General features: G+C 33.5%; 4 protein-coding genes across 7 annotated transcripts; 3 read left to right on the top strand and 1 right to left on the bottom strand.

The window, feature by feature from the left end:
* Nucleotides 1–5,536: 5,536 nt before the first annotated feature.
* LOC21403764 lies at nt 5,537–8,195 on the top strand. Of its 3 annotated transcripts, none has more exons than XM_024174126.1 (3): nt 5,537–5,646; nt 5,766–5,928; nt 6,806–8,192. In XM_024174126.1, the coding sequence occupies exon 3, from the start codon at nt 6,827–6,829 to the stop codon at nt 7,841–7,843; it is 1,017 nt and encodes a 338-aa protein (XP_024029894.1). In that variant the 5' UTR covers nt 5,537–5,646; nt 5,766–5,928; nt 6,806–6,826; the 3' UTR covers nt 7,844–8,192. The 3 variants fall into 3 exon arrangements, with proteins under 3 accessions (XP_024029894.1, XP_024029888.1, XP_010088901.1); XM_024174120.1 differs by having other exon boundaries at nt 6,771–8,191; XM_010090599.2 differs by lacking the exon at nt 5,537–5,646 and having other exon boundaries at nt 5,831–5,928; nt 6,806–8,195.
* Nucleotides 8,196–12,370: 4,175 nt separating this feature from the next.
* On the top strand, nt 12,371–15,747 carry LOC21403762 (vesicle-associated protein 1-2). Its single transcript, XM_010090597.2, has 8 exons — nt 12,371–12,662; nt 12,778–12,848; nt 13,001–13,082; nt 13,215–13,330; nt 13,456–13,623; nt 13,727–13,786; nt 14,440–14,517; nt 15,270–15,747. The coding sequence occupies exons 1-8, from the start codon at nt 12,611–12,613 to the stop codon at nt 15,378–15,380; spliced, it is 738 nt and encodes a 245-aa protein (XP_010088899.1). The 5' UTR covers nt 12,371–12,610; the 3' UTR covers nt 15,381–15,747.
* A 234-nt stretch (nt 15,748–15,981) lies between these two features.
* On the bottom strand, nt 15,982–17,678 carry LOC21403761 (nucleolar and coiled-body phosphoprotein 1). 2 transcript variants are annotated; one of them, XM_010090596.2, is made up of 6 exons: nt 17,199–17,678; nt 16,918–17,031; nt 16,619–16,753; nt 16,466–16,526; nt 16,196–16,320; nt 15,982–16,103 (listed from the first exon to the last, which is right to left on the bottom strand). In XM_010090596.2, exons 1-6 carry the CDS (start codon nt 17,583–17,585, stop codon nt 16,035–16,037), a joined length of 891 nt encoding a protein of 296 aa, XP_010088898.1. In that variant the 5' UTR covers nt 17,586–17,678; the 3' UTR covers nt 15,982–16,034. The 2 variants fall into 2 exon arrangements, with proteins under 2 accessions (XP_010088898.1, XP_024030075.1); XM_024174307.1 differs by having other exon boundaries at nt 16,918–17,028.
* A 944-nt stretch (nt 17,679–18,622) lies between these two features.
* LOC21403760 (phosphatidate cytidylyltransferase 4, chloroplastic) lies at nt 18,623–22,087 on the top strand. The gene is made up of 7 exons (XM_010090595.2): nt 18,623–19,089; nt 19,546–19,847; nt 20,091–20,281; nt 20,485–20,609; nt 20,872–21,005; nt 21,133–21,248; nt 21,457–22,087. Exons 1-7 carry the CDS (start codon nt 18,796–18,798, stop codon nt 21,546–21,548), a joined length of 1,254 nt encoding a protein of 417 aa, XP_010088897.1. The 5' UTR covers nt 18,623–18,795; the 3' UTR covers nt 21,549–22,087.
* The last annotated feature ends 3,190 nt before the right edge of the window (nt 22,088–25,277 follow it).

The following is a 25,277-nucleotide window of genomic DNA, read 5'->3' as shown; positions in this document are numbered from 1 at the left end:
TGTGAATTCTTGTGTGTGCTTAGCTTTGTGGTCAGATACTCATCATAGATAGATTTCCTGTTCTTGCGGAGTAGTGCATGAATGAAGAAATTGATGATTGTACACATCATCGATGTCAATATTTCTTTTCTTTTCTTTCATATGTTCCTTTTCTATTTCGTTTTTGCCAATAATTAGCTTGTATATTAATTATAAATATTGGCCGCCAATTTTTTGTTCTGGAATAGTCGGTCCTTAATTATCAGAACAGCATGTTGGAAATGTCACTGCATGAGGGTACGTACGTACTACTAGAAGTATACGTATAACAAACAGTACCATATATAGAAAACCTACGCATATATATATATATACACACATATATATGGTGCGAAAGTCTTGCATATGTATTTGTGTGTCTATCATATACATATATATATATATATGTATATATATTATGGATATGAACGCCCTAAGTATATGATCAGGTAATCCGATTTTTCCTTGAAGGGTAGAGAAAAAGAGAGAGAATACGTAGTCGTTGCAGTGATGAGGATATATACTAATATTTGGGGGAGCCATAGAGAGTTAAACGAGAAGTATATATGATAAATATTGTTGGGATTTCATTATAAAGAGATAATCATGAGGATATATATATATATATATATATGTATGTATGTATATATATGTGGTTACCTGTGTTTCTTTGGTTTCATAAAACTGATCTTGCGCTCCGATCTTGCGGCATAACTATTAATACTGCTATTATAAGTACGTCTCCCAACTAGAAAACCTACTGAAATATTACTACTACTGCTGCTGCTGTTGTGCTCGCTAGTCTCCATGAGGCAGCTGATACCACTACTACTACTCTAGCTACTACTGCAAGAGCTTAATTTATATCAATATCGATCATCATGTCAATATTGACCCATCCACGAATAACCGATCACGCCGTCTTTTTTTAACTCATTAATCTGTACGACAGCATATATATATATAATATATATATATATATGTATTGAAAGAGCGCCTATTTTTATCTTGATAGGGTTAAAATCTCGCTACTCACATATAGTGACTATGATTAGATAGATAGATGCAACACAACCTAATAAAACTTATTAAGAGTAAAATATTTGAGTCTCAATCGTCTAAATATAAACATAATTACATATGCATATAATGGTATTGGATCACCCCACTTAACAGGTTAAACTTTAAAATGAAAGCCTAATCCTGTATACGTCTAATTCTTCGTCTTCTTCAAATTTTCAGCTAATCTCTCTTCAAACTCCAAAATACAAGATTAGTTGTGGTGGTTTTATCCTAATGGAATAAATATTATTATTCTTTTTGAGAAATGGTATGCAAACGTGGTGGTACATCATATTATAGTAAAGACCAAAAAAAAAAAAAAAAAGAAAAGGCTCATACTTAATTCTCATTAAAGAAAAAAAGAAAAGCACATGTTATAGTGTGTACCATCTTCTAAATACGGAATAAATATTACAAATGGGATCGTTATAGCGTATATATATATATATATATATATATATATATATATATATCGAGTCGGAGAGTACAACAGCGCCCCTTAGGAGTTAGGACCAACGATTCTATAATTATATATAAGGGCAATATGTGCTAATAGTTTTATCTCCAAATTTAAAACCTTGTATGATCTAATGAGCAGCATACAATCTCACCTTAGAATCTAATTAATGTGCAACAAATTCTATGTTATGTATCATTTTCGCTAATCCAAGGAACTTTTTTTTTATTTTTTTCTAAGGGAACGAATATAAGGCATTTAACATCATGCCTTTTCTTTATATCAAAGTCGAGCTCAATTTGTATTATATGTGTATTTACAAGATATAGTCGAGTCCTCTAGAAACACATATATGTGATAATATATATATACACACACTAATATTTCCGCATCTTATCAGTGGACTAGACTTCTAGTGGAGAAGTCTTTCCTTCTCCGAATTGCCATTTGTTCTGAAGTTTCTTAGAAATTGGACGACTGAAGACTCAAACTACAAGTAGCTTCTCTTTTGACTACAACTGAAGAAAAGATGAAAATGATATATATATACTAGACTCAACTAGTGCTCAAAAGTAATATATAGTTGCTCGTGTACATTAATGTTCAATTAATTATACTATAATTTTCTTCTCCTATTTCTTTATGGAGCTAAAACATAGAATTTCCAACGCTTTTTTCCCGCTTTTTGACGGATTATATTTTGACCTGAAAACTTTTGCATCTACAAAATGCTAATTAATTAATCACCAAATTTTCTTCATCATATGATGGCAAGCTCGTGGTTAGGGTTTTTTTCCACAAAATTCTTTTTACACCCCACTACTACTTAATTAGGATAAAAAATGATATTGGTATTTCTACTTTGGGCCCTCCATTATGATAAAGATTTTCCAATGCTCTATACGGGTATAAAAGTTGAAGAATATGCTCTTCTTCAGCGCTAAATGACAAAAGGAATTAACTTTTCATCATTTTCCCTTTTACCATCTTATTGCTTAGCATTTCATTAGGGTAATTTTTTTTTTTAGTAATTTAAATTTTATTTTCTAGTTTTCCACGGTATCTTTTATCTCTTAAGGAAATGGGATGTCAACTAAGAGATATCATTTGTATTATTGTAGTCTTTGTTGTTGCCGTTCTTCTCTTCCCTTTTTTGCTAGGAAATTAGAATTGTGATCTCTCTGCCATCACACATGCTATTGCAAAATGTTAAAACATCAAAATTACACTTAACAACCAAGTTAAGAAAAATATATTATCACGCTTTGACCATTCCAAAATGGAATCTTGCTTTATTCTAAGAAGAATATACGTAAATGTAGTCCAATCCAAATGAGTTATGACTGAAAATCTAAAGAAATAATTAGCATATTGTATACAATATGAAGTACTAATTATCTTTTTTTTTTTCAAAGCGGAAAATAAGAGGTTCATGCACAAGCCATAATCAGCAATATTATTGTTGTGGGTAAAATTTTAAATCTTAAATCAGGCATTGAATGGGGATCATGTGTCATAAATAAGAGCATTAAGTGATCGAGAACAGCTCAGCCTTAACTGTCACGTCAGACAGTAACTCTTTTAGGAGCAGACTGCTAGTAAAGGGTGTGGCATCCATAGGAGGTCGACCGCTCTGAGGAGATGCAAAGGGCAACATAAGGTCAACCACACCAACAATTATAGGCGACGATAGTTTTGGGGGTGCTTATGAAGTCGAGTCTACGAAAGTCGAGAGAGATGCGAGATTTGCTATTTGTAATTCAAACATACGAAATTTAAGTAATAAAATCATCATGATTGATTGTAATCTCAATCTTTTGAGAAATTATCCTAAAAGATGAGGGAAATATCTCCAAATTAAATTGGAAAACTAGCTGGGATGATGATCAACGATATAAATAAGGGATTGTAGGTCAAAAGATCTCTAAATCTCATTCAGAGCAATTAGAGTGTAAATTCTCTCTGAAAAATAGTGAACTATCTCCTCCTTATAGTGGACGTAGCTCTTGAATCAATGGTGAACTACTATAATTCTTGTGTGTTATTGCTTTTAAATTACTTTTTAACCGTGATTTTGATCATAAAAACTCGAATAAACCGTTTTAAAACTTATTATATTTCTACCGTGAGCAATTATATCATTATTTGGTGGAATGACGTATGTTAGTGGATTTATCGTGAGAATTATTGAGAAAATCATGTCCTATATTGGAAAGACGTGAAAGAGAGGTCGGAGCACCACCTTTAACCTTCCCTAGTTGAGCATTAATATGAGTTTTTAACAAAAAGTTCATCTGAGTGATTACCCTTTTGGGGGCTATCATGATATGGATCATCAAAGTTATAAATGTCATAAAGAATTGAAAAATGCAACGATTAGAATCAAATGGGAACATGATGTTTTGGTAGTTTATTAGGTGCAAATACAAGGTTAAAATTAAGATATAGTCCTTGCTCAAAAAATCGAGATCTATATACCCCGTTCTTTTCGCAGATTCGAGTTTTGCTACAGTAAAAAGCTCTCAGAAACAGTCACATCTAACTTTTTGCTATAGTAAAAAGCTCTCACACAACATCACATCTTAACTCGAATTAAAAACTTGAATTAGTAAACCGAATGATTAGATAGTCGAAAATGTATAATTATCTGAGAAAATGTACGTACTTATGGGTTTTTTTTTTTTCTGGAAGTGCGTATTTATGGATTGATGGAATGCGTGACGGAAAATAGGAAAAAGATTAGGGGAAAAATGAAAAATGAAGTGCTTGTTTAGAACCCATTTCAAAAATATTTTTCACGTTTTCATGAGAAAAAATGAAAATGCTCTGAAAATGAAAACTGTGTTTGGCACTACATAGTACGAAAAACAAAAATGAAAATATTTTCTTCTTTCCCTCAAAATTTCAGAAATTCTGAAAACGATTTGTAATCATTTTCCTTTTCCATTGTCATTTTTTCTAGTCTTATTCCCATGTTGCAATATGTGACGTAAGGTGCAGGTGAGAGATGTAATGAAGATGCAAGATGAGCTCCACTCACTCATCTAACTTTGTATATCTCAGTATATTTAAAAGATGATTGTAATTGAATTTTTGCGCTTCTTTTTTATTTTTTAGAAATCAAAAGCCAATCGTATTTGATTCTTTTTTTGGTGTTTCTCTATTTAATATAAGAATAATATGTCAAATTATGAAGAAATGTGAGATTGATATATAAGGCGGTAATATAGACTAGGATGATTCACTAAGTAATTTTTTATAATTATTGGTATGGTATATTAATTATTAGTGTATTGATTAGGGAGTTTATTAATTAATTAACTGATATATTATTTAAAGTAATATTACATGTTTTTAAAAATATAAAATTAAACGGAGTTTGAGATTTTTCTTATACTAAAAAATTACTAAGCACATTTTTAAAAATAATTCGTGCATGAAATTGAAAATGTTTCCATTTTCATTTTCATATACAAAATAAAATTATTTTGGAACGCACTATGTGCGCCCGAAAGTTGGGAGAAAGAAAGAAATAGACCAAGACTTGAAATGAATTAAAATTAATAGGTTAATAGTTTACATAAGTTAATAAATAGGCCAAATTACTGTTTTTGTTCATAACTTGTCTGGTTATAAACCATAACTTGACAAGTTATTGTCCATAAATCACGATTTTTGTCCATAACTTGTCTGGCTATGAACCATAACTTGACAAGTTTATCTATAACTTATTTAGTTATAAACCATAACTTGACAAATTATGACCTATTAATTTATATAACTAAAAGTCGGCTTATATACTTTTTTAACCTTTTCATATTGGGCTATTTTCTACTATTTCCGCCCAAAAGTTCAAGATGTTGACTTGGGTCCAAACAAAAGCCCAATTGAAAGCCTTGCCCAATAATAAACAGGCCTAGCCCATTTAAGGCTGTTGAAGTTTTATATGCTAATTTATTTTATGTTATTTCTTCGATGAAATATTGATGATTTTTCAGAATTAACACCTGCAGAAAAATAAAAATCAGAATTAATCAGCTGATACGTCGATTTGGTTTGGGCCATTCATCAGAACCGGAATTGATCTTTGGCTTAGATAGATAGAAAAGGTAAAGTTACAATTTCAGGCCATAATTTTGATTCTCTTTCAGTTTCGTCTCCATAGTTAATTGTTTTTCAATTCTGATAATCTTAACTTGTGTTTTCGTCCTTTGAATCGCTCTCGCAGGTTCAGAGGCAGGAAAAAGTTGAAGCTTTCTGGCTTTTTCTATCTTTGTTCTTGAAAAATTTCGAATTTTTTCTATTCAGTAACGTTGTACACAAATTCTGGGCGAAATCGAGTGCAAAATCTTTGCCGACGAGGTTTCGAAATCTGCCGGTGTGAGGATCAGGTACTTTTTTCAAGGAATCTGGATTTATTTTTATTTTTGAGAATTTTTTGTTTACTGTCGTATGCTTTCATAGAGCATACAGACGACATTGAAGAAAATTTATCGTATGGCATCGCACTACCTATTTTTCTTCGACGACATATTCTGAAAAACGACATCCTTTTTCGTCATACGACATCCTTTTTTGTCATACGACATCTTTCTTTGATAGTGGCGTTACCACATTATTGACTGTAGTGCGTATTCTTCTGCATTTATAGGACTTCTTTTGCGGTATACAATCATAATTTTGAGGCATCGGTGCTCCATGTGACACGACAAAAATCTTGCATCTCTTTTTCAAACGATATCAAATCTATGAAACGACATTGTTTTTTTTTTTTTTTTTTTTTTTTTTTTTTTTTGGCAAACATACGACATATTTTAATTTTTATACCAGATCAATTCCATCCAACAAGATCGGTTTTTTTAATCTGACATTATTTATCAAACGACACCCTTTCTTAAACGACATTGTCGCTCAAACCAGAAAAATGCTGGATGTGGCAACTTTCTTATAATTTCTAGGGTTGGCTTAAGTTGTGCTTTTTGCTATTTTCTCTCAAAAAATTTAAATTTAGCTTTTTTGTTAGTGTGTTTTTCTCTCACATATCTCAATTTGAGTTGTGAAATAAACATGCCCCGTATCTTTTTGAACTCTTCGTTAAGAAAGCTAAAAACATCATTCTTATTATCTACTCATTGAAAGTCAGAAAACTTGGAAAATGAATAAATAGACCCTTTTTTTCCTTCCTATAACATGTTTAATATGCTTTTATCTTCTGATTCTTTTTACTTTTCAGGATGTTTAGACAATAAAAAGAAGTGGGTTTCCTAGTCTTGCCAGGGTGTTTCAACTATGAATCAAGCAATGGGATTACTAGCTCCATCTTCATTTACATCCTCCATAACTCTTCCAAGGATCTGCCCCAGAAGAAGCTTGAACTTAAAAGCTTCAAAGGCCTTCCATGTACTCACATCCTCCAATTTTCGCACAAGACATTCTCCTATTTGCTGCTCCAAATTGACCCTTTGGGAGACTTCTTCTCCTACACATGCTCCAACTGAAAGTACAGGAGATAACTTGCTGAAGAAAACCGCCAACATTATCGAAACTCTTAGCTCTGAAAACAGTGAAGAAACACTTGAAACTAGCAATGAGAAGTTTATGATCACGAGTAATCAGCGAACCGCGGGGCTTCAGTTCCTCAAATGGCCGATGTGGCTTCTAGGCCCTTCGGTTCTCCTCATCACAGGCATGGTGCCAACCTTGTGGCTGCCAATATCTTCCATATTCCTTGGCCCCAACATAGCCAGCCTACTATCCTTGATTGGACTCGACTGTATATTCAATATCGGTGCAACCCTTTTCCTTCTCATGGCTGATTCATGCGCTCGTCCGAAGCTCTCAACGCAATCTAGCTACAGCAAGCCTCCATTCAGTTACAAGTTCTGGAACATTCTTGCCACTTTAACTGGTTTTGCCATCCCTTTGATGATGTTGTTCGGCTCACATAAGGGCTTCCTCCAACCCCAGCAAACTTTCATCACTTCTGCAGTCTTATTGGCTCCCTATGTTTTGCTGCTTTCGATTCAGATGCTGACCGAGATTTTGACGTGGCATTGGCAGTCCCCGGTTTGGCTTGTGACCCCTGTTGTATACGAGGCTTACCGCTTGTTGCAGCTCATGAGGGGCTTGAAGCTTGGAGCTGAGCTCAGTGCACCTGCGTGGATGATGCATACAATTAGAGGTCTTGTCTCCTGGTGGGTTCTGATTCTTGGCATGCAGTTGATGAGGGTCGCTTGGTTTGCAGGCTTTGCTGCTCGAGCAGCTCGTCAACAGCAGGCTGCTTCTTCTTCTGCTGAGGATCAGTAATATTTGCTTCTTCTTTTTAAAATTTTTCTTTACACTACTTGATATGGTTCTTGGTTTGGATGTTTCTCTTTGTTTATACCTGTACAACGGTGTAACATGCGTGAAGAAAATAGGTGGTTTGATCACCCAAATCGTCACCTTGTTCACATGAAATTATTTAATACACCTCCCAACAGTACACCAAAAAGGATTTCGAATTTTTAACACATGAAACATTTTATGCATTACTTGTGAAGTTCTGAACTCTTACTCTTGTTGGGACTAATTGGTAATGAGTGGCCAAAAGGTATTTGTTAATAAAAGGAATGTCATGACATTGTAGGGACATATCGGTTTGACCAAGTAAATAGAAATTCCAATAATTTGCTCTCAAATGGTGAAGCGAACTTGTTCTTGGCATCATGGATTCTCAAGAATGCAGTTTGACTCATATGTGATTGCTTCAGCTAATAGTAATATGGTCCATACCTTTTTTAAGTCAGAACTTCATATGGCGACTGCAGCAATTATCAGCTCCGTAACTTTGACCGCGGACCCCGTTTCCTGAAAATCAAATTCAGGCTGTACTTGAGAGAATCAACGAACCATCTCGTTAACATTGCTTAAACATATGCTAAAATCAAATGGCTCAATATGATCCATAATATCAAACTCCACCTTCATTGAAGTGATTGTCGTTTTTCAGTTTCCATGCTTTCATACCTTTTATTGTCGCTTTCTCCGTTTTGCAGTTTATTCTTTTGGTGTCGTTTTTCCATCTGCTGTAAGGTTTTTTTTTTTTTTTTTTTTTCCTCATTTTGTCTATTTTCTGTCCTTTATTCCTTGCCGTGCCGTGTTTCATATGTTGGTGCTTCGCTTTTGTTGTGACGTTTAATTTTAATTTTCAATGAGGGTAACTGTCTTTGTTATCCTTTAACTTTAGTTGTCACTATTCAGTGTTATGGTCGTTTTCTTCAATCTTGTCGCTTGTTCTTTTAAGATCGTTTTTAGTTCCTGTTTGGTTCTCGTTTACTTTGTGATTGTTTCTCATTTCCTTTAACTTTTATCATCTTCTATTCACTGTTTCATAGACCATTTGCATTTTCTCCAATTCTAATCGTTTGTTTCTTATGGAGTCTTTTTTTTTTTTTTTTTTTTCTTTGTTCGTTGATTTATCCTCTTGATTGTCATTTTTGTTTTGTTTCATATTTGATGTTTGGGTTTAGTTTCTTTGTCGTTACTCAATGTTCTTGTCGTTGTTCCCCCTCCTTTCCTCAAGAGAAATTTTATTTTAATACCCTGTGGTAATATCTATATTTATATTAGAAGTGTGAAAATTGTACTTTTAAGTTCCGTTTATTTCACCGATTCGAGTTTAGAATTTAAGTTTGCTACAGTAAAAAACTCTCAAAAATAATTACATCTAACATTTTTACTATAGTAAAAAATTCTCACATAAAATCATATATTAACTTGATGCATTTTTTTTTTTTAGAAGTGTGAAAGTTCTAATGATTTCTTTTTTTTTAATGGATCATTTCTTTTTTTTCTCAAGCCTTCCATTTTACTTGTTTTTTGTTTTTCACCCTAAAACTTAATTTTTTTTATTTGTCTTTTTTGACTTTTATTGTTTTTGTTTCGTTTATCCTAAAATTAATTTATTTCTTAATTTTGGTCATCTTTTGACTCCTTTTTTTATTTTGATTCTTTTCACTTTAAAACTTATTTATTTTTTTATTTTAGTCATTTTTTACCCTTTCTTTATATGTATGCTTAAATTTAATTTTTTTTGTTTGCCTTTTTTACTATAAAATTTATTTATTTATTTATTGTAGTCATTTTTTGATCCTTTTTTTAACTTCTTGCCCAATTTTTTTTAATTTTGATTTTTTTAATTTTATATTTAAATTTCATATGTTTTTAATAATAACACGATAATTAAAATTTAACACACATATTACTCTTCACGTGCCATATCAACTAATATATATATATATATATAAATTTTCCCTCCTAAAAAAATGCAACATATATATATTTTTAGTAATTAACACAAATGATTCTTAATCTATTATCTATTTATCAAATGTTTAGTCTTTTCCTTTTTTTTAATTTTGATAAAATAATTCTCAACGTTCTTAAAATAGTACAATTAAATCATTTTTGTCCCGATCCGTCAAATTAATCACGGAAAAAGCCGTGTAGCCTCCCACCTGACATGCTTTTACGGTGAAAAGACTTGTCCTCAAATGGATTAAACCCACGAATTACTCTGCTTCATTTATTTATTTATTTATTTATTTTGCTAAATAATTACTCTCTTCTTTACTTGGTTGAACTTCATCAGATTCCCAAATGTTTTAGCAAAAAGAAAGGGGTTCTGAGGAATGGGAAATTGGGTGAAACCAAAACTGATGAAAGAGAAAACAAAGCAAAACAAAACAAGACTAAAAGTCTGTAAGCAAGAAGAAGAAGATTGGCTAGATCTGATTAGTAAAGGTCTTGGGTTGGACGGCGGAATGGGGGAATGGCTGAGGCGGCTAGATTTTGTGGCAGTGGAGAGGGGCTCGATCTGGCGACATGGGCAGGAGATCTCGCAATGGGAACGACTATCTGCTTATACTGTTCAGATCTAAATCAACATGCCAAAGCAAATGAGATTAGAGTTTCCTTCTCAATGTAAGAAGGAAGAATGACCGCTTAGTGAGAATAAGAGCAACAAATATGTGGTCAAGTTGAAGCAATCCCCTCCTCCAGTTTTTAAGTTTACACGCAGAGATATATATATATATATATATATATTTTGCTCTCGGAGAGAAAAAAAAAGTTCTTTGTTTGATCTGATTGTTTGGAGTTTTTTTATCTGGGCTTGAAGAGCAGCAAATATATATATATATATATTTATTTTGCTCTCTCGGAGAGAAAAAAAATTCTTTGTTTGATCTGATTGTTTAAAGTTTTTTGATCTGGGCTTGAAGAGCAGCAAATATATCTATATATATATATATATATATATTGCTCTCGGAGAGAAAAAAAAGTTCTTTGTTTGATCTGATTGTTTGGAGTTTTTTGATCTGGGCTTGAAGAGCAGCAAATATATATATATATATATATATATTTTTTTTTTTTTCCCTCTCAGAGAGAAAAGGCGGTAGCCATATGAGTTTTTTGTTTGATTCATCTGGGTTTAGTTTTTTTTTTTTATTATCTGGGTTTGGAGTTTTTTTCACCTTTTTATTTGTTTCTTTTTTTTTTATTAATTTGACGGGAAACAAAAAGTTACCCTCCAAGAGTGTAATGATGATGTGTGTTTTTTAATTTTAATTTTTGTTACATCATCCATTATTCTTATTTTACTAAAATACCCTTTTATGTTATATAACATGATTTGTACTTGAGACATTCTCTAAAAACTTAACAGACTTTAACACAAACGAAGACTTATTCCTTTAGAGTTTAATTTGAATATAATTTTTAAGTTAAATTTAATTTATAATTTGAGTTAAATTTATAACTTAAATTTGTGTTTAGTTGTGTATATTTGAGTTATAGTTTGAGATAAAAATCTTTTTGAGTTTGTATTTAAATGAGTTAAAATTTGAATTTGTATTTAGATAGTATTTTAATAAAAACTCAATGTTGAAGAAAAATTTTAATAAGGAATATAGATCGGGTTTTATTCGTCTTTTCGTTGTCAACGCATAGAAAAAAAATCATCTCAATCAGAATTAAAATAAAAAAGTTATAGCATTTTTAATAATAAAAAAAATACTATTTATTAATTTGAGTTCTAGTTTTTGAACTCGAGTTGAAGGGAAAAAACTTGAGTTTTAGTCCTAAACTCGAGTTTGAACTCGAGTTTAAACTTAAAAGAACATAAACTCAAATAAAATTGTAACTCGAGTTGCATTTTTTTTAGTTTTTCGAACAAGTCCTTAATTGCACTATTTTAAAAATTTTAAGGATTGTTTTGTCAAAATAAGAAAAAAAGACTAGTTTAGGGCCCGTTTAGTTCGCTGATTCGAGTTTTTAATTTGAGTTGAGATGTAATTTTATGTGAGAGCTTTTACTGTAGTAAAAAAGTTAGATGTGATTGTTTGTGAGAGCTTTTTACTGTAGCAAAACTCGAATCAGCGAAATGAACGGTGCCTTAATTTACTAATTCAAGTTTTTAATTCGAGTTGAGATGTGACTTTATATTAGAGTTTTTTTACTGTAATAAAAAAGTTAGATGTGATTGTTTTTAATAGTTTTTTACTCTAACAAAACTCAAATCGGTGAAATGAATGGGGTCAAAAATTAAACTCACTTATTAAATAAATTAGACTATTTGTGCTACTTATTTTTTTTTAAGAATAAAAGGGCAGCATATTTTTTGCAACGTAAAAAAAACATTATTTTTTAAATTCAAAAAATAATTTAAATAATAATTCGTAATTCGTTACAGTATTTTTTTTTATAAAAAATACACATAAATTAAAAATGGTTCGAATCACATGATTTAAATACTCCAATCAAATATCCTATTAGTCTGAAATGGCAAAACCACCCCCGACAACGGACGAACCGCAAAAGCAAAAACCAGAGAGAAACCGCAACTCGAGGTCAAGGAGAGACAAGGGAACCACTGTCCCACGTTGTTGCTTTTGTTTCTCTCTTTCTCTCTCCTCTTGAGTTCGCAAGCTACTCTCAAACCCGTATCAATCACCGGCTTACCGCCTTTTTCCACCGGAAACTGCCCTTCTTCTTCTTCTTCCTCGGCGGTCTCTCGCCGATCGCGTCTTAGAAATGAGCACCGGCGAGCTTCTCAATATCGAGCCCCAGGAGCTCCAATTCCCCTGTAAGTTTCCCAGATTTCAATTTCCCAAGCTTTTTCGTTTTTGCTTTCAGATCCGTGTTTTTGTTTTCGATATTCCTCGTGTTTCTGATTTGTTCTCTTTTTCCGGGAAAAAAAGTTGAATTGCGGAAGCAGATCTCGTGCTCTCTCCAGCTCTTGAACAAGACCGATAAATATGTGGCTTTCAAGGTACTAATCTGCAATTCTCGTTTTTCCCCCAATTTTGTTTCTTTTTTTGATAATTTCTATGTGCTTTGATTTTGGCTTTCGTTAATTTCCGCTTGTCCCGCAAATGTTTGTAACCTTTATTTCTGTCTGGTAAATTGAAATGGGTTTTTTAGGTAAAGACTACAAATCCAAAGAAGTATTGTGTTAGACCCAACACTGGAGTTGTTTTGCCTAGGTCTACCTGCGATGTTATTGGTAAAGACACAATTTTTCTGCTCAATTATTGTTTTTTCCCCCTTTAATTACTAATACTGTATTAATTATGTTTTTCTTTATTTTGATTAAGTGATTTTTTAATGTAAATTAAATTGTTTTTTTTTTTTTCAGTAACAATGCAAGCACAAAAAGAGGCGCCATCAGATATGCAATGCAAGGACAAGTTCTTGCTTCAGAGCGTGGAAGCGAGCGCGGTCGCTACAGCAAAAGATGTCACACCAGAAATGGTAATTAGATAACCACTAATTGTTCTTCTTTTGGAGTTTTCGAAAGTTATTTTTAGTTAATAATTTAGCAAATTGGTGTGAATTGTGTAACTGGATTTTTTGTTTTTGTTTTTGTTACTTTCCAGTTCAGTAAGGAATCCGGGCATCTTGTCGAAGAGTGTAAATTGAGGGTCGTCTACGTCGCTCCACCTAGGCCGCCGTCGCCAGTTCGGGAAGGATCGGAGGAAGGTTCGTCGCCGAGGGCTTCAATATCAGACAATGGGGTTCCAAATTCTGTTGACTTTAGTATTACTGTGAGTATTTTTGTGGATCTGTATGTCAAATTCAGTCAAGGGTCTTAATTCAATTAGTAGCGAAACTGATATGTATATTTGGAATTGTTTTATAATCTTGTAGGCTTCAAGAGGTTCCGTTGAGCGACCCGGGCGAGCTGAGACTCAGGAGAACTCTTCCGAGGTTTGTTTACATTATTTCAAATGTGCTGTTTTCTTTAGTCCAACAAGAGTCGTTTTTTATGAGGTAGTCAATGAAGAGAGCATTTGGTCAAAAATTGCATGCAATTGATTGTTAGGTAGTTGTTTGAGCATGATTCATGTTTTACATTTGTTTATATTATAAACTATGAAGTCAAAGTTTTGAAATTCAAAAAGCGTTCTGTTCTCTAAACTATTTTATTATACTTTTCTTGTATCAAACAAATTCCATCTTTAGACTTTTTATGCTTTGGATTGGCTGTAGTTATCTCTTTTGTTCTGTAACTTGAGTTGACAATTTCATACATTCATTCATATGGCTTCTTCTTCCTGTGGAAAAGTTCGATAAACGCTGACACTATTTCTTCTGTCATATGCAGTTCTTTTTAAGTATGCTATTAAACAATAATTTATACTGTTCTTGATATTTTATATGCAGTTCATTGGTTTGAAATGAACTATTATTTAGACTAGAGTAGTTCACTGGCACACAACATAACGTACTTGTGTAGCCTTCAAAAAAGGAAAAAGAAACACTGGACTATGTTTCTTCTTTTATTAACAATTGCACATGTTAAGTTTTCCTTGTCTATATAGTTGATTGGTAGCACTCCATAAAAATATCTTGAATTTCAGGCTAGGGCTCTTATTACAAAGTTAACGGAGGAGAAAAACTCTGCAATTCAGCAAAATAACAAGCTTCAGCAAGAACTGGTAAGGGACTTTGTTGTTAGTAGTTAAGGTCCAAATGGATATTCTTCAAAATCACTTTTATTTACGTGATTTTGTCTTATGCTTGTATTGATAACCTTATCTGGCTGCGACTGATGTTCCTTTGAACTAACATGATATTACCCAATCGGGCTTTGCCTCTTTGGTTTTTTTTTTTTTTTTTTGGCTAATGTTGATCTCTAACCTAGAATTGAAAATAGACTCTTGAAATCTAAGGGACGTAGTAACGTTTTCATCGCGTAAAAACTTGAAGTTTTACAAGAGGATGTAATTTTCAAGAGTTTTCAAGGGCGATAAAGAGAACCTTTCTATCCTTATGTAATGGTTTCTGTAAAAGTTCAAGGTATTACGCCACGGACACTTGTTAACCTTCATTAGATTTTAAAATATGACCTTCATTTTATGGTTAAGGATTGAAAAACCCAAAAAAAAAAAAAAAAAAAAAAAAAAGAAAGAAAGAAAGAAAATACATAAATTCAATTAGACTAACCGGTCAAAGAAAAATTTAGGGATTAAACTGTTATGGTGCTAATAGTTCAGGGGCTAACAACGCTAAAAACCTAAAAGAACGAATAAAGTCGTTCCATTTGAGCTGTCATGTCTGCTACATTAAGAGCTGGGAGCTCTGCTCATTTTTTCTTTCTAGAATAATGCATTTTGAGGAGGAACGATTTGTTTGGGGAAACCCGTTGCTACAATTTTATGTGGACTTACATTGAGGTTCTCATGTGCAGGAGCTCTTGAGGCGGGAAGACAGCAGAAGTCGCGCTAGCATCCCATTGATGTATGTTGTTATCATTGCCTTCCTTGGCATTATTTTTGGGTACGTCCTGAAGAAAACATGACCAACATTGTTGCTTCTCTTGCCCCCCTCAATGGTGTTTCCTACGCTGGAAAATGAATGATATGTAAAAAACTAGAAGAAAAAACGAATGTGTGACTGGTTAGTGGAGAACTGTTGTGTATGGCATTAGAGAACATCTGGATGTGTGACCCTTTTTGCTTATTTTATTTATTAGCAGGCAATGACATTTCAAGAACTTGCTCAGATGGGTTTTTTAAATTGCCAAATACCAAGCAATCCAAAAAAAAAAAAAAATCACTTCAAACGAAGTGAGGTCCTCTTTTTTGTGTGTATATGTCCGTAGATTAGAATGTCTCAAGGATCTTAAACTATCAAACTGTTATGAGTGATGCAAACTATGTCTTTAACTCTTGATGGTGTAATGTTATTAACAAGTTGATGAAAGAGTCTCAATTTGACTGCCAACAAAGAAGAAAATGTCTGCTAACAACAAAACACGTGATATCAACTCTCTGAAATTTGATAATATTTTCAGCTCAAGCCATAATCCAGGCGAAAGAAGTCAACCGGAAGCCATATTATGGAAGTTCCTACATGAAAAAAAAAAAAAAAAAAAAAAAAAAAAAAAAAAAAAAAGAAAAAGAAAAGAAGATTTTACATCATGTGGTAATAATTGACATGTACTTTTGAAGCATTAGGGTTCTTCACACCCTTTTATCATGCGACAACGTACGGCAATCTTCCGAAAATCATCAAGACTCAGCTGCAATACATGGCAAAATGTATGAACAAAACAAGTTCAGTTCAAAACCAAAAACGAAAAAGGAAGAATTTAAAGATAGTACAGGCACTGACCTTTCCATCTCCATCACTATCAAAGCAACGAATCATATCATATAATTCCTCGTCTGTCCAAGTAAAGTCATGAGCCTTGGCTACTCTTTCTAGATCTCTCACAGAAATCCCATCATTCCAATTTTCTGTGTGCCAAGAATTTTCTCATCAATATGATCAAAAAATCATCACCAAAAGAAAACCACCAAAGCACTCGGGCTAAATCATGCAACATTTTCAATTCAGACACAATATTATACACAAAAGAAAGATTGTGACTTAGTGATTTACCATCAAATTGATAAAAGTGGAGAATAAGTTCATCCTCAGTCATCTGCAGCCTACTAGCAAACTATTCACCGAAAGTTAAAGAAAACCAAGATATAGTTAGAAGAGTTATGACCAGGAGAAAGGAGGGAATAAGAAATGACAAGAAAAACTAACCGATTTTTTTCTCTTCTTATTCCAAGCATCTTCCTTGGTCTGCATTTTTCCCTTTGTTTCATTAACATTAGCACTGACCCTATCAGAGCTCCCTGAAGTCCCACCATCTTTATCTTGTAGTGAAAGAGCAATGGCCTGCGAATCAAACAGGATCATTAAGATCAATCAGTAACCATATAAATAATTATTGGTTAATCCTCTGTAGATCCACTGATAGTTTTAGACCGTTATATTTTCATCAAATTCTATTAAATTAAAGAAAGAAAAACAAAAGCATTAATTAAGTTATAGAAATTTACCATCTTCAATGCATCATCATCGTCAATGTAATCTGGAGTAGTTGACATCTTTCGAACAGCAACTTTCTTCTTAGACTTTGGAACTGTATTCCTCACCTTTTTGGACGCAGACTTCTTCACATCCAATAGATGCATCATACACGACAATTACAATGTCAACATTCATATCAATCAAAAATGCCATTTAATCATGTCAAATTGTATCCACGTAAAATAAATAAATAGCTCTTAAATTGCAAAAATTTACACTAGACAAGTCATAACAACATTAAAGGTCATACCTTTCTTTTGCCAGACCCAGAAGCCTTTCCACCCAAATAATCATCATCATGATCATCTTTTTCCTCCTCCTCCTCCTCACTAAAAGAGGTGGGACCCTCCTCTTCAGGTCTATAATCATCATCATCATCCTTACCCTTGGCTTTTCCCTTATTCATCTTTTTCGTAGAATTCTGAGCCGAACCCATCAAAGAGGAAGCCATTTGGGGAAGACCCATAGCCTCCATTCTGGCCTTGATCGCCGCAATTCTCGACAGCCTCTGTTTCTCGTACTCCGACACGCCCTTTTCGACCTGGGTTTTCCGACCACCGGAAGTTCCATCTTCCTCGGAACTCGAGCTCTCATGGGCTTCTGAGGAATCAGAATCTGAGGAATCGCGCTTGCGCATATTGGGTTACGCTTTCCCTCTTTCTTTTTTTTTTTTCTTTTTTTTCTTTTTTTTCTGCCAATTAGCGTGTACTTTAATTCACCGTACGACTGCGAGAGAAGGCACAAATGGAAAAATATTTCTACGGACTAGTTGCTTTAAAAAGAAAAACTTATACTGAAACCCCCTATTTTCTATCGAAATTGCAAAATATCCTCTATATTACTTTTATTTACTGGATGACTTCCAAATGTTTTACAATCTATCGTCTAACCCAGACATACTAATATATGTCCCTTTACTGCAATAATCATCAGAGTTTATTGATTATTATATTTTCAAGAAGCGGCAGTTTGGTCTCTGAAAGTACTAAAAACTCTTTTTATTATTTCAATTGAGGATGAGAAAATGAAATTTGTGTTGAGACTTCAGCATAGGTAGACTGATTGCTAATTTATTTTAAGAGAAAATAATTGAAGTATCTTAATAAATTAGTTTAAAGAACAACATTAATTTAATAAAAATCATATTTTTAATAGAATTTTCTATGATTAGGTTCCAATCCATTTTTTAAGGTGTCTTAGTAGTTGTCTTATAAATATTTGACCATTATTCATTAACAAGCATATTTCCATCAACCTCAACAATGGAAGGGGGTTTAAATGTGAATTCATTTATGGCCACAGGATCTCTTGTAATTTTTCAAAAATCCAGTGGCTGTCAAAGTAATTTTTCTGTCTTAAAACATATATGACCGCATTCATTTTACCAATTTAAATTTAAATTTTAAATTTTATTATAATAAAAACTCTAACTTTCTTACTATAATAAAAAAAATTTTATATAAAGTTATATCTTAACTCAAATTAACTAATTAAACTGGTTTTACATGTCTCATCATCTACAAAAGTCTAAAAAGCACCCACAAAAAAGTATTAGGAAATCAAATAACTTTTTTTGAGAGGGACCAATTAAATAATTGATTTACGAAAAATCCTTTTTCCAAAAATATAAAATTAACGAAAAATCCTCAAACAAAATCTCATCGAGATCTCCGAGGAGGTTTGCTCTCTCTCTCTCTCTCTCTGCTCTCTCTCGCTGTGTGCAAATTCATCAGTGTGGTGTGGCAGCAGAACCAGAAGAGAATCCCAATGTCCACAAAGTCAACCATTAACGACTCATCATCATCAGCACGCTCTTGAAGAACCCGGCCTCCGAATTCCACCTTCTAATGGCGGCGGCGACGACGGCGACGACTTCTTGCTCAAAAATCGAGCAACACAAGCTCGCCCCTTGTTCCTTCTCGTTTCTCTGCGCTTGCCCATGTCGTCCAATTCCCTCCAAAGCCGTAATCCTGACTCGGCCTCCCTCCAAACTCAGCCATCTTGGTCTGGTCCTTGACGGGAGTAGAACCAAATATGGGTTTAGGTTGAGAAGAAACGGCGTCGTATCGGCGAACCGGCGAGTCATCGCCGCCGTGGCTCGGGCGGAACCTGAGTGGGTCGATGAGGACAATGCCCAGCAGGTTGGTTGAGAGAAAAGTTGATAGAATAGGAAAAGTTGGGATTTCTATGTTATTATAGGAATGTTTAGATATTGTTGCAAATTAATTGATGGAAAATTTGCGTATAAATTTTGGGGGGTGGAATTCTGTTAAATTGAACTTAGTTGCAGCTTTTGTTTTTATATTTTGGTTGCAAACGTGTATAGTGTAAAGGATTTGCTGAAATGTGTTGTGCTTTAGGAAGTTTGAAATTTTAAAGTATATAACTTAATGTTCTTCCTATTGATGGAATGGAGTTGTGATGATTTATGTATTTTCTAAAATTCTTCGCTTAATGTTGCAATGATCGATGTAAAAAAGGTGAAATTTAAAGGATTGAGGAGTTCACTCATATTGGACTTGTTTGCAACTTTAATTTCTGTATTTTGATAGCACACTTGTATATTGAAAAGATATGCTGAAATGGGTGTGTTGTAGGAAGTTGACAAAGGGGAAACAATATCAATGAAGGAGGATATTGCGTCAGAGCGCCAACAGAAACCAAGTCAGTTGAAGAAAAGAATTGTTTTCGGACTTGGCATAGGAATTACGGTTGGGGGTGTTGTGCTGGCTGGAGGATGGGTATTCACTGTGGCCTTAGCTGCCGCCGTCTTTGTTGGTGCACAGGAGTACTTTGAATTGGTTAGGAGTCGTGGAATCGCTGCAGGAATGACGCCTCCTCCTCAATATGTTTCACAAGTTTGCTCTGTTAGCTGTGCTCTCATGCCCATACTCACATTGTATGATGAGTAACATGCCCAGTGATGTTGTGTTTTGTTGGCTTTGTTATTATTTTCTTATGCAACTATACAGAACTTAACAATGGGAAAGGTTGAGACAGGATGTAACAAGTGAAAGGGCTGTTGGCTTATGCCGTACTAACAAACTAGTATGAGTTTAATTGGCATTAACATAGGCGTCACCTAGAGGTTTGTAAGGTGATAGATATTAGATGCTGATTTGTGTTTCCAATCTTTGGGCAGGTATTTTGGTCATATTGATGTCTCTGTGACATCTGCTGCCTTTGTCCTTGCTGCGGCACTGCTTTTGCAGAGAGGGAACCCTCGTTTTGCACAGCTTAGTAGTGCTGTGTTTGGGCTATTTTATTGTGGATATCTTCCTTGTTTCTGGGTCAAGCTTCGATGTGGTCTAGCAGCTCCTGCTCTAAACACTGGTAAGGGGACTAAGGAGCTGGATTGGTATGCTTAAAAAATTTTCTAGACTCATCAAACAGGCACTGCAAAGATTACTGTTATGTGGAATTGTGGTGATGGATGTGCTGTTCTATGCGGCTATCTATGTCCGTGCATGTGCCCATGATTTCAATTTTTGCTTGTGTTCTCTGTATAACTTTATTTTATGTACACTTTTTGGCAGCAATAGGAGCATCATGGCCCATTCTTTTTGGCGGCCATACTCACTGGACAGTAGGTCTTGTGGCAACATTACTTTCTTTCAGCAGCATCATTGCAGCGGACACTTTCGCTTTTCTGGGAGGCAAGGTATTTAGGCACTTCAACTTGATCTGCTGCACCTCTGTGTTCTCTTCTCTATAGTCACAGTTTTTGCAGAAATATCTTGATGAAGCAAACTAAATGTAGTTTATAACTCGTCAAACTCGTGTTTCTTGTTGTTTAAGGGAATTTCTTTTTTTGACTCTTACCAGAGAAACAATGTGCAGAGAACTTGTTTATTCGTAATATTTGAAGTGTCCATGACTAAATGAAGCACCAAAATAGCTATATGTTTTATGTTCTATTGCAGGCATTTGGAAGAACGCAGCTCACCAGTGTCAGTCCAAAGAAGACATGGGAGGGAACTATTGTAGGCTTGGGCGGTTGTATAGCCACTTCTGTCGTATTGTCGAGGGTTCTTTGCTGGCCAAAATCTTTGCTTAGGTACACAATCTCCCACAGTTTTCATATTTTAAACATATGTTTTCCAAGAGGGTTCTCTTTCGTCTCTTTCTTGACATCTTGACTATTCTTATATAATTTGGTTTTGCACCTTTTGGATTGTTTTCAGTGCAATAGCTTTCGGGTTTCTCAATTTCTTCGGGTCTGTTTTTGGTGATCTTACTGAATCAATGATCAAACGCGATGCGGGTGTTAAGGACTCAGGATCTCTAATACCAGGACATGGTAATTAATAATTGCCCTTCTCTCATGGTTATATTTATCTTTTATCCTCCTTATGATTATTTTATTGAGACTCTATCCAGGACACCTTCAATTTATTTCATGATAAGCTATGTTCTTTCTTCTTTTGGATTTGCAGTGAAATTTACATCGTATAACTAAGATCTAGAATCGTTTTTACGCTCCTCTTAACTTTTAGCGTTTAATGCAGGTGGGATACTAGATAGAGTGGACAGTTATATGTTTACCGGTGCACTCGCATACTCTTTTGTCAAAATCTTCCTCCCACTTTATGGAGTTTGATTCAAATAATGGTCAAATGTAAAGGTGGAATCGCAAAGAAGCTAGAATAATGATCAGCGAGTGAAGTTACATGGGAAAAGTTTTCTGGGTTCTTCTCATTTTTGGATGGTCGGAGCAGTCAAAATAAACTAGAATTATGGAGCTGAAAGAAATCTTATTTCTTACAATTATCTCAAAGGACGTTGAGATCTCTTTGGCTAGTGCTAGCAAGAGAAAGCACTTTTTTAGACCCTTCTTTCCAGCTTCTCGCTTGTAGTTCAGGCTCACCAGAGGTCAGATTGTTCGTATCTATACTAGTCTGTAATAGCTACTGAGACAAGTCCCTATCATCATCTTCTTCTTTTTTAATCGACTTTTTATTTATTTTTTCATTTAGAAGTCTTGTTCTCATTGTCATGTTATATTTTGTTCCCATTTTACGGCTAGGCCTGATTGTAACGTTGATTTATTTATTAGAAAAATCTCTGTAATAAAAGAATAGTGCTGGTGTTAAAGACCCATTACATCATTCTTTGAATAATAAAAGTGAGGAGAGAAAAGTTTGGGTAGTTATTAAATGAACGGTGGATAATTGTAGAAAAATTTGAATACATTATAAAAAACTCCACTTATTCCGTGAAACAGGAAAGGACATGTCGTTTTTTCACACAAACGACAGCAAATTCTAAAATATAAACGACATGTCTTTTTTAGGTGAACTACATATCGTTGTTCCTCATGTAAGAAGAATGCAAGATTTGCGCGATATGCTCCAATTGGTTGTACGGCAATTCCATGGCGTGTTTAAAAGCATCTATAATGCAATACTATAACTTATTTATCAAATTACAAATTTAGCATTTGAGTGTAAAAACACTCTTTAATACAATGGTATTTATTGTGTCAAATTTATCATATGTTTATTAAATATATTTATTGTGTCAAATTTATTATATGTTATACTTCGTTATAAATTTTTGGCTAAGTATAGAATAAGACAAATATAACATTTGATAACTATTGGTTGAAATGACGGGAAATTAAGATTCCCAAGGACACATTGATTAATGTTCTTTCATAAAAAGGCCATATCGTTTGGATTAGATGACATGTCACTCTTGTTTAAGATTCTGTCCCGCAAATGACATCTAATGTTAGAAACTACATGTCGTTTATACATGCTATCACGGACAACGAATATTTGTTATGTCCTCCAGCTTAAACGACAACTAATTGTAGACACAAACCTTACAGGATAACTGAGAATCCACACATCGTTTTTACTTAAAAGACAAAAAAAAAAAAACCCTCAAATCAAACGACTTGAAAACATCGTGTTATTTTCTACTAAAACGACAGTGCCCAATGTATAAATGACATGTCATTGTACAAACAAATGATATTACCTAATATAAATGACTTTCCGTTAATACTAGAAAGTAAAACATGTCATTTTTGCGAAGATGTAAACAATGGCATCCTTTGAATATTTGTCTGTAAACAATTACAATATGCTGCGCTATGCAGACAACACGGCCCAGTCTAAAATGACACATGTCGTTTACTGCTCAAACATCAACAAACTTTGTCGTTCTTAAACATGGAACTAAAATAAAATTTGTCATTTTGGAAATTAAAAGACCACGAGCTTTATAGAATAAGTGACATGTCGTTTTCCCACTGAAACGTTCAAAGTTTTGATTCAAAAGGCATGTCGTTTTTATAAATGAACGACAAATAGCATGTTCTTTCCTGCAGAAACGACAGTATTTCAAAAGGAAGTGACGAACAATTTCAGAAAACTGCTATTTCTATTTTCAAAGTACTATTGATTTCTAAAACATTTCAATTTTTTCCCAGTAGTACTAGAACAATTACAGAATTTATTCACCTTTTTTTGTCCCCAAAGAATCATCAATTTCTTTTGTATTTACGAAATACATTTTGTAGTAAACGGGCATCAAATTAATGGGTCCACAGAAGACAATTTCAGTACTTGAATAGTCATCGAGAAAAGTTAGATTTTTATTTTTTATTTTTTTCAAACGTCTGAGTAAAGAGATCGATTTCATGGATCATATAATTAAAGGTTAGACCTTGCGTTCGACATGAAAGAAAATTTGACGTATTCAAAGTTCATTCAAACTCAACTGAGCTGGCACTTCACTTCCAGTTTACCAATTGTTTGTAATAGAAAACCCATGATTTTGCAAATCAATAATCCATTTTGGGTTTCAAAATATGAGAATTATTTGATAATCAATGACAAGTATTCTATCTTATCATAATTAACTTGGTGGTTAAGATAATGACTTATAATGCCACCCACCATTCTAACAATTGGTGACTTTTGTTGGTTGGTAATTAAACCCCTTACTTTAGTTTTTTGTTTTATAAACCCCTTTTTTTTATTTTTTTTTTTAAAAAAAAAAAAAAAAAAAAAAAAAAAACAAATCTTTTAACTGATCAAAAATCTTGTTAACTCGTTTTTGTCTAATCCATATTTTGCGATCATTTTCACCACTAGAAATTCCGCTGCCACAGCATTTTGAGCTGCAATTTAAAGTTAGCAGTACTGGTAATCAAATTTTTAATAATACCTTTATTTCTAATAAACTAAATTAATTTCCATCCCACAATTAAATATCTTGCTGTCATGAATCATGATAATGTTTCCACATTACACAACCTTTTGGGCCACACCAATGCCAAGTCGAAACAAAAACAAATGAACAACTTCCATCTGTGGGCAAAGCCATGTCTAAGGCACCTAACTTTTTTGACTTAATAATATATATTTTTTTCCCATTTCCAATAATGATTTAGCTCCAAAGTTGTTGACCCATTAAATCTTTAATCACTTCAAAATTGAAAGTGATGCATGCATTCAAATATGTCAACCTTAGTCGAGGGAGACAAAAGAAGGTCTTATTGGAACAAGGCCCCTCGCAAATTCCCCACCTTCACTAGTTTTAATATAAGAAGATAATTTTCTAAGTATATAATAAATTGAATTTTATATGATTGCTTGTCAACTTTTTTCTGCACCGTGTGAGTGTGAACTATGAATTATGATGATGATTGAAGAACAAAAGTCAATCTCTTATCATATAACCGAAAGGACTAAAATAATTGAAGAAAAGTTGTCACCAATTATATCTCCAATTGGCAACCAACCACTCAAAGGACATGGATGGTCCAAACTAGAGATTGCCAACCCTTTTAAAATTTCATGCAAATCCTTTTTAACTTATCTTCTTGGCCTTACCTGTGTATATCAAATATGACAAATGGAATTAACCCAAAAATGTCTACCCCAAAAGTTAATTATTTGTGTATTTTATACCCTTTTTTCCACAAAATGATGGAAGAAACCCCAATTTAACTAAACATATCATCTGCCACATGACAACATCTAGTCCTAGTACTTATCTATTTGTTTTTATACATGATATAAACGTCCACCATATGCATGTATTTTATTAATTAAGTTATATACAACTAGAGTATTTTACCAAGTACAAAAAAAAAAAAAAAATAAAAAATAAAAAATAAAAAATCTTATTGGCAGTTTGACCATTAAAATTCTAGATTTTTATAGAAAATATGCTTAGCAATTTCTCCTCATTTAAATGGATTTGAGACACAAATATACGCAAATTAAAGGGCTCTAACAAAATTCTTACGTGCTCGATATTGTACACGCTTCCATGATTAATCATGGAAGAAGACATATTCATATACGTACTT

The sequence above is a fragment of the Morus notabilis genome, unplaced genomic scaffold, assembly GCF_000414095.1.
Source record: "Morus notabilis unplaced genomic scaffold, ASM41409v2 Scaffold625, whole genome shotgun sequence".
NCBI lineage: Eukaryota > Viridiplantae > Streptophyta > Magnoliopsida > Rosales > Moraceae > Morus > Morus notabilis.
Note: the sequence above shows the minus strand (reverse complement) of the source record. Positions and strands in the feature narration are given on the sequence as shown.

Excerpts from the sequence above, each read along its gene's own strand:
- LOC21403762 (XM_010090597.2), top strand. The coding sequence starts at position 12,611 with ATGAGCACCGGCGAGCTTCTCAATATCGAGCCCCAGGAGCTCCAATTC. Across the intron at positions 13,787-14,439 it reads CTCAGGAGAACTCTTCCGAG|GCTAGGGCTCTTATTACAAA; the intron begins GTTTGTTTACAT and ends CTTGAATTTCAG. Across the intron at positions 14,518-15,269 it reads ACAAGCTTCAGCAAGAACTG|GAGCTCTTGAGGCGGGAAGA; the intron begins GTAAGGGACTTT and ends TCTCATGTGCAG.
- LOC21403760 (XM_010090595.2), top strand. The coding sequence starts at position 18,796 with ATGGCGGCGGCGACGACGGCGACGACTTCTTGCTCAAAAATCGAGCAA. Across the intron at positions 19,848-20,090 it reads CTCATGCCCATACTCACATT|GTATTTTGGTCATATTGATG; the intron begins GTATGATGAGTA and ends ATCTTTGGGCAG. Across the intron at positions 20,610-20,871 it reads TCGCTTTTCTGGGAGGCAAG|GCATTTGGAAGAACGCAGCT; the intron begins GTATTTAGGCAC and ends GTTCTATTGCAG.
- LOC21403764 (XM_010090599.2), top strand. The coding sequence starts at position 6,827 with ATGAATCAAGCAATGGGATTACTAGCTCCATCTTCATTTACATCCTCC.
- LOC21403761 (XM_010090596.2), bottom strand. The coding sequence starts at position 17,585 with ATGCGCAAGCGCGATTCCTCAGATTCTGATTCCTCAGAAGCCCATGAG. Across the intron at positions 16,527-16,618 it reads ATAAGAAGAGAAAAAAATCG|TTTGCTAGTAGGCTGCAGAT; the intron begins GTTAGTTTTTCT and ends TTCGGTGAATAG. Across the intron at positions 16,104-16,195 it reads ATAGTGATGGAGATGGAAAG|CTGAGTCTTGATGATTTTCG; the intron begins GTCAGTGCCTGT and ends CATGTATTGCAG.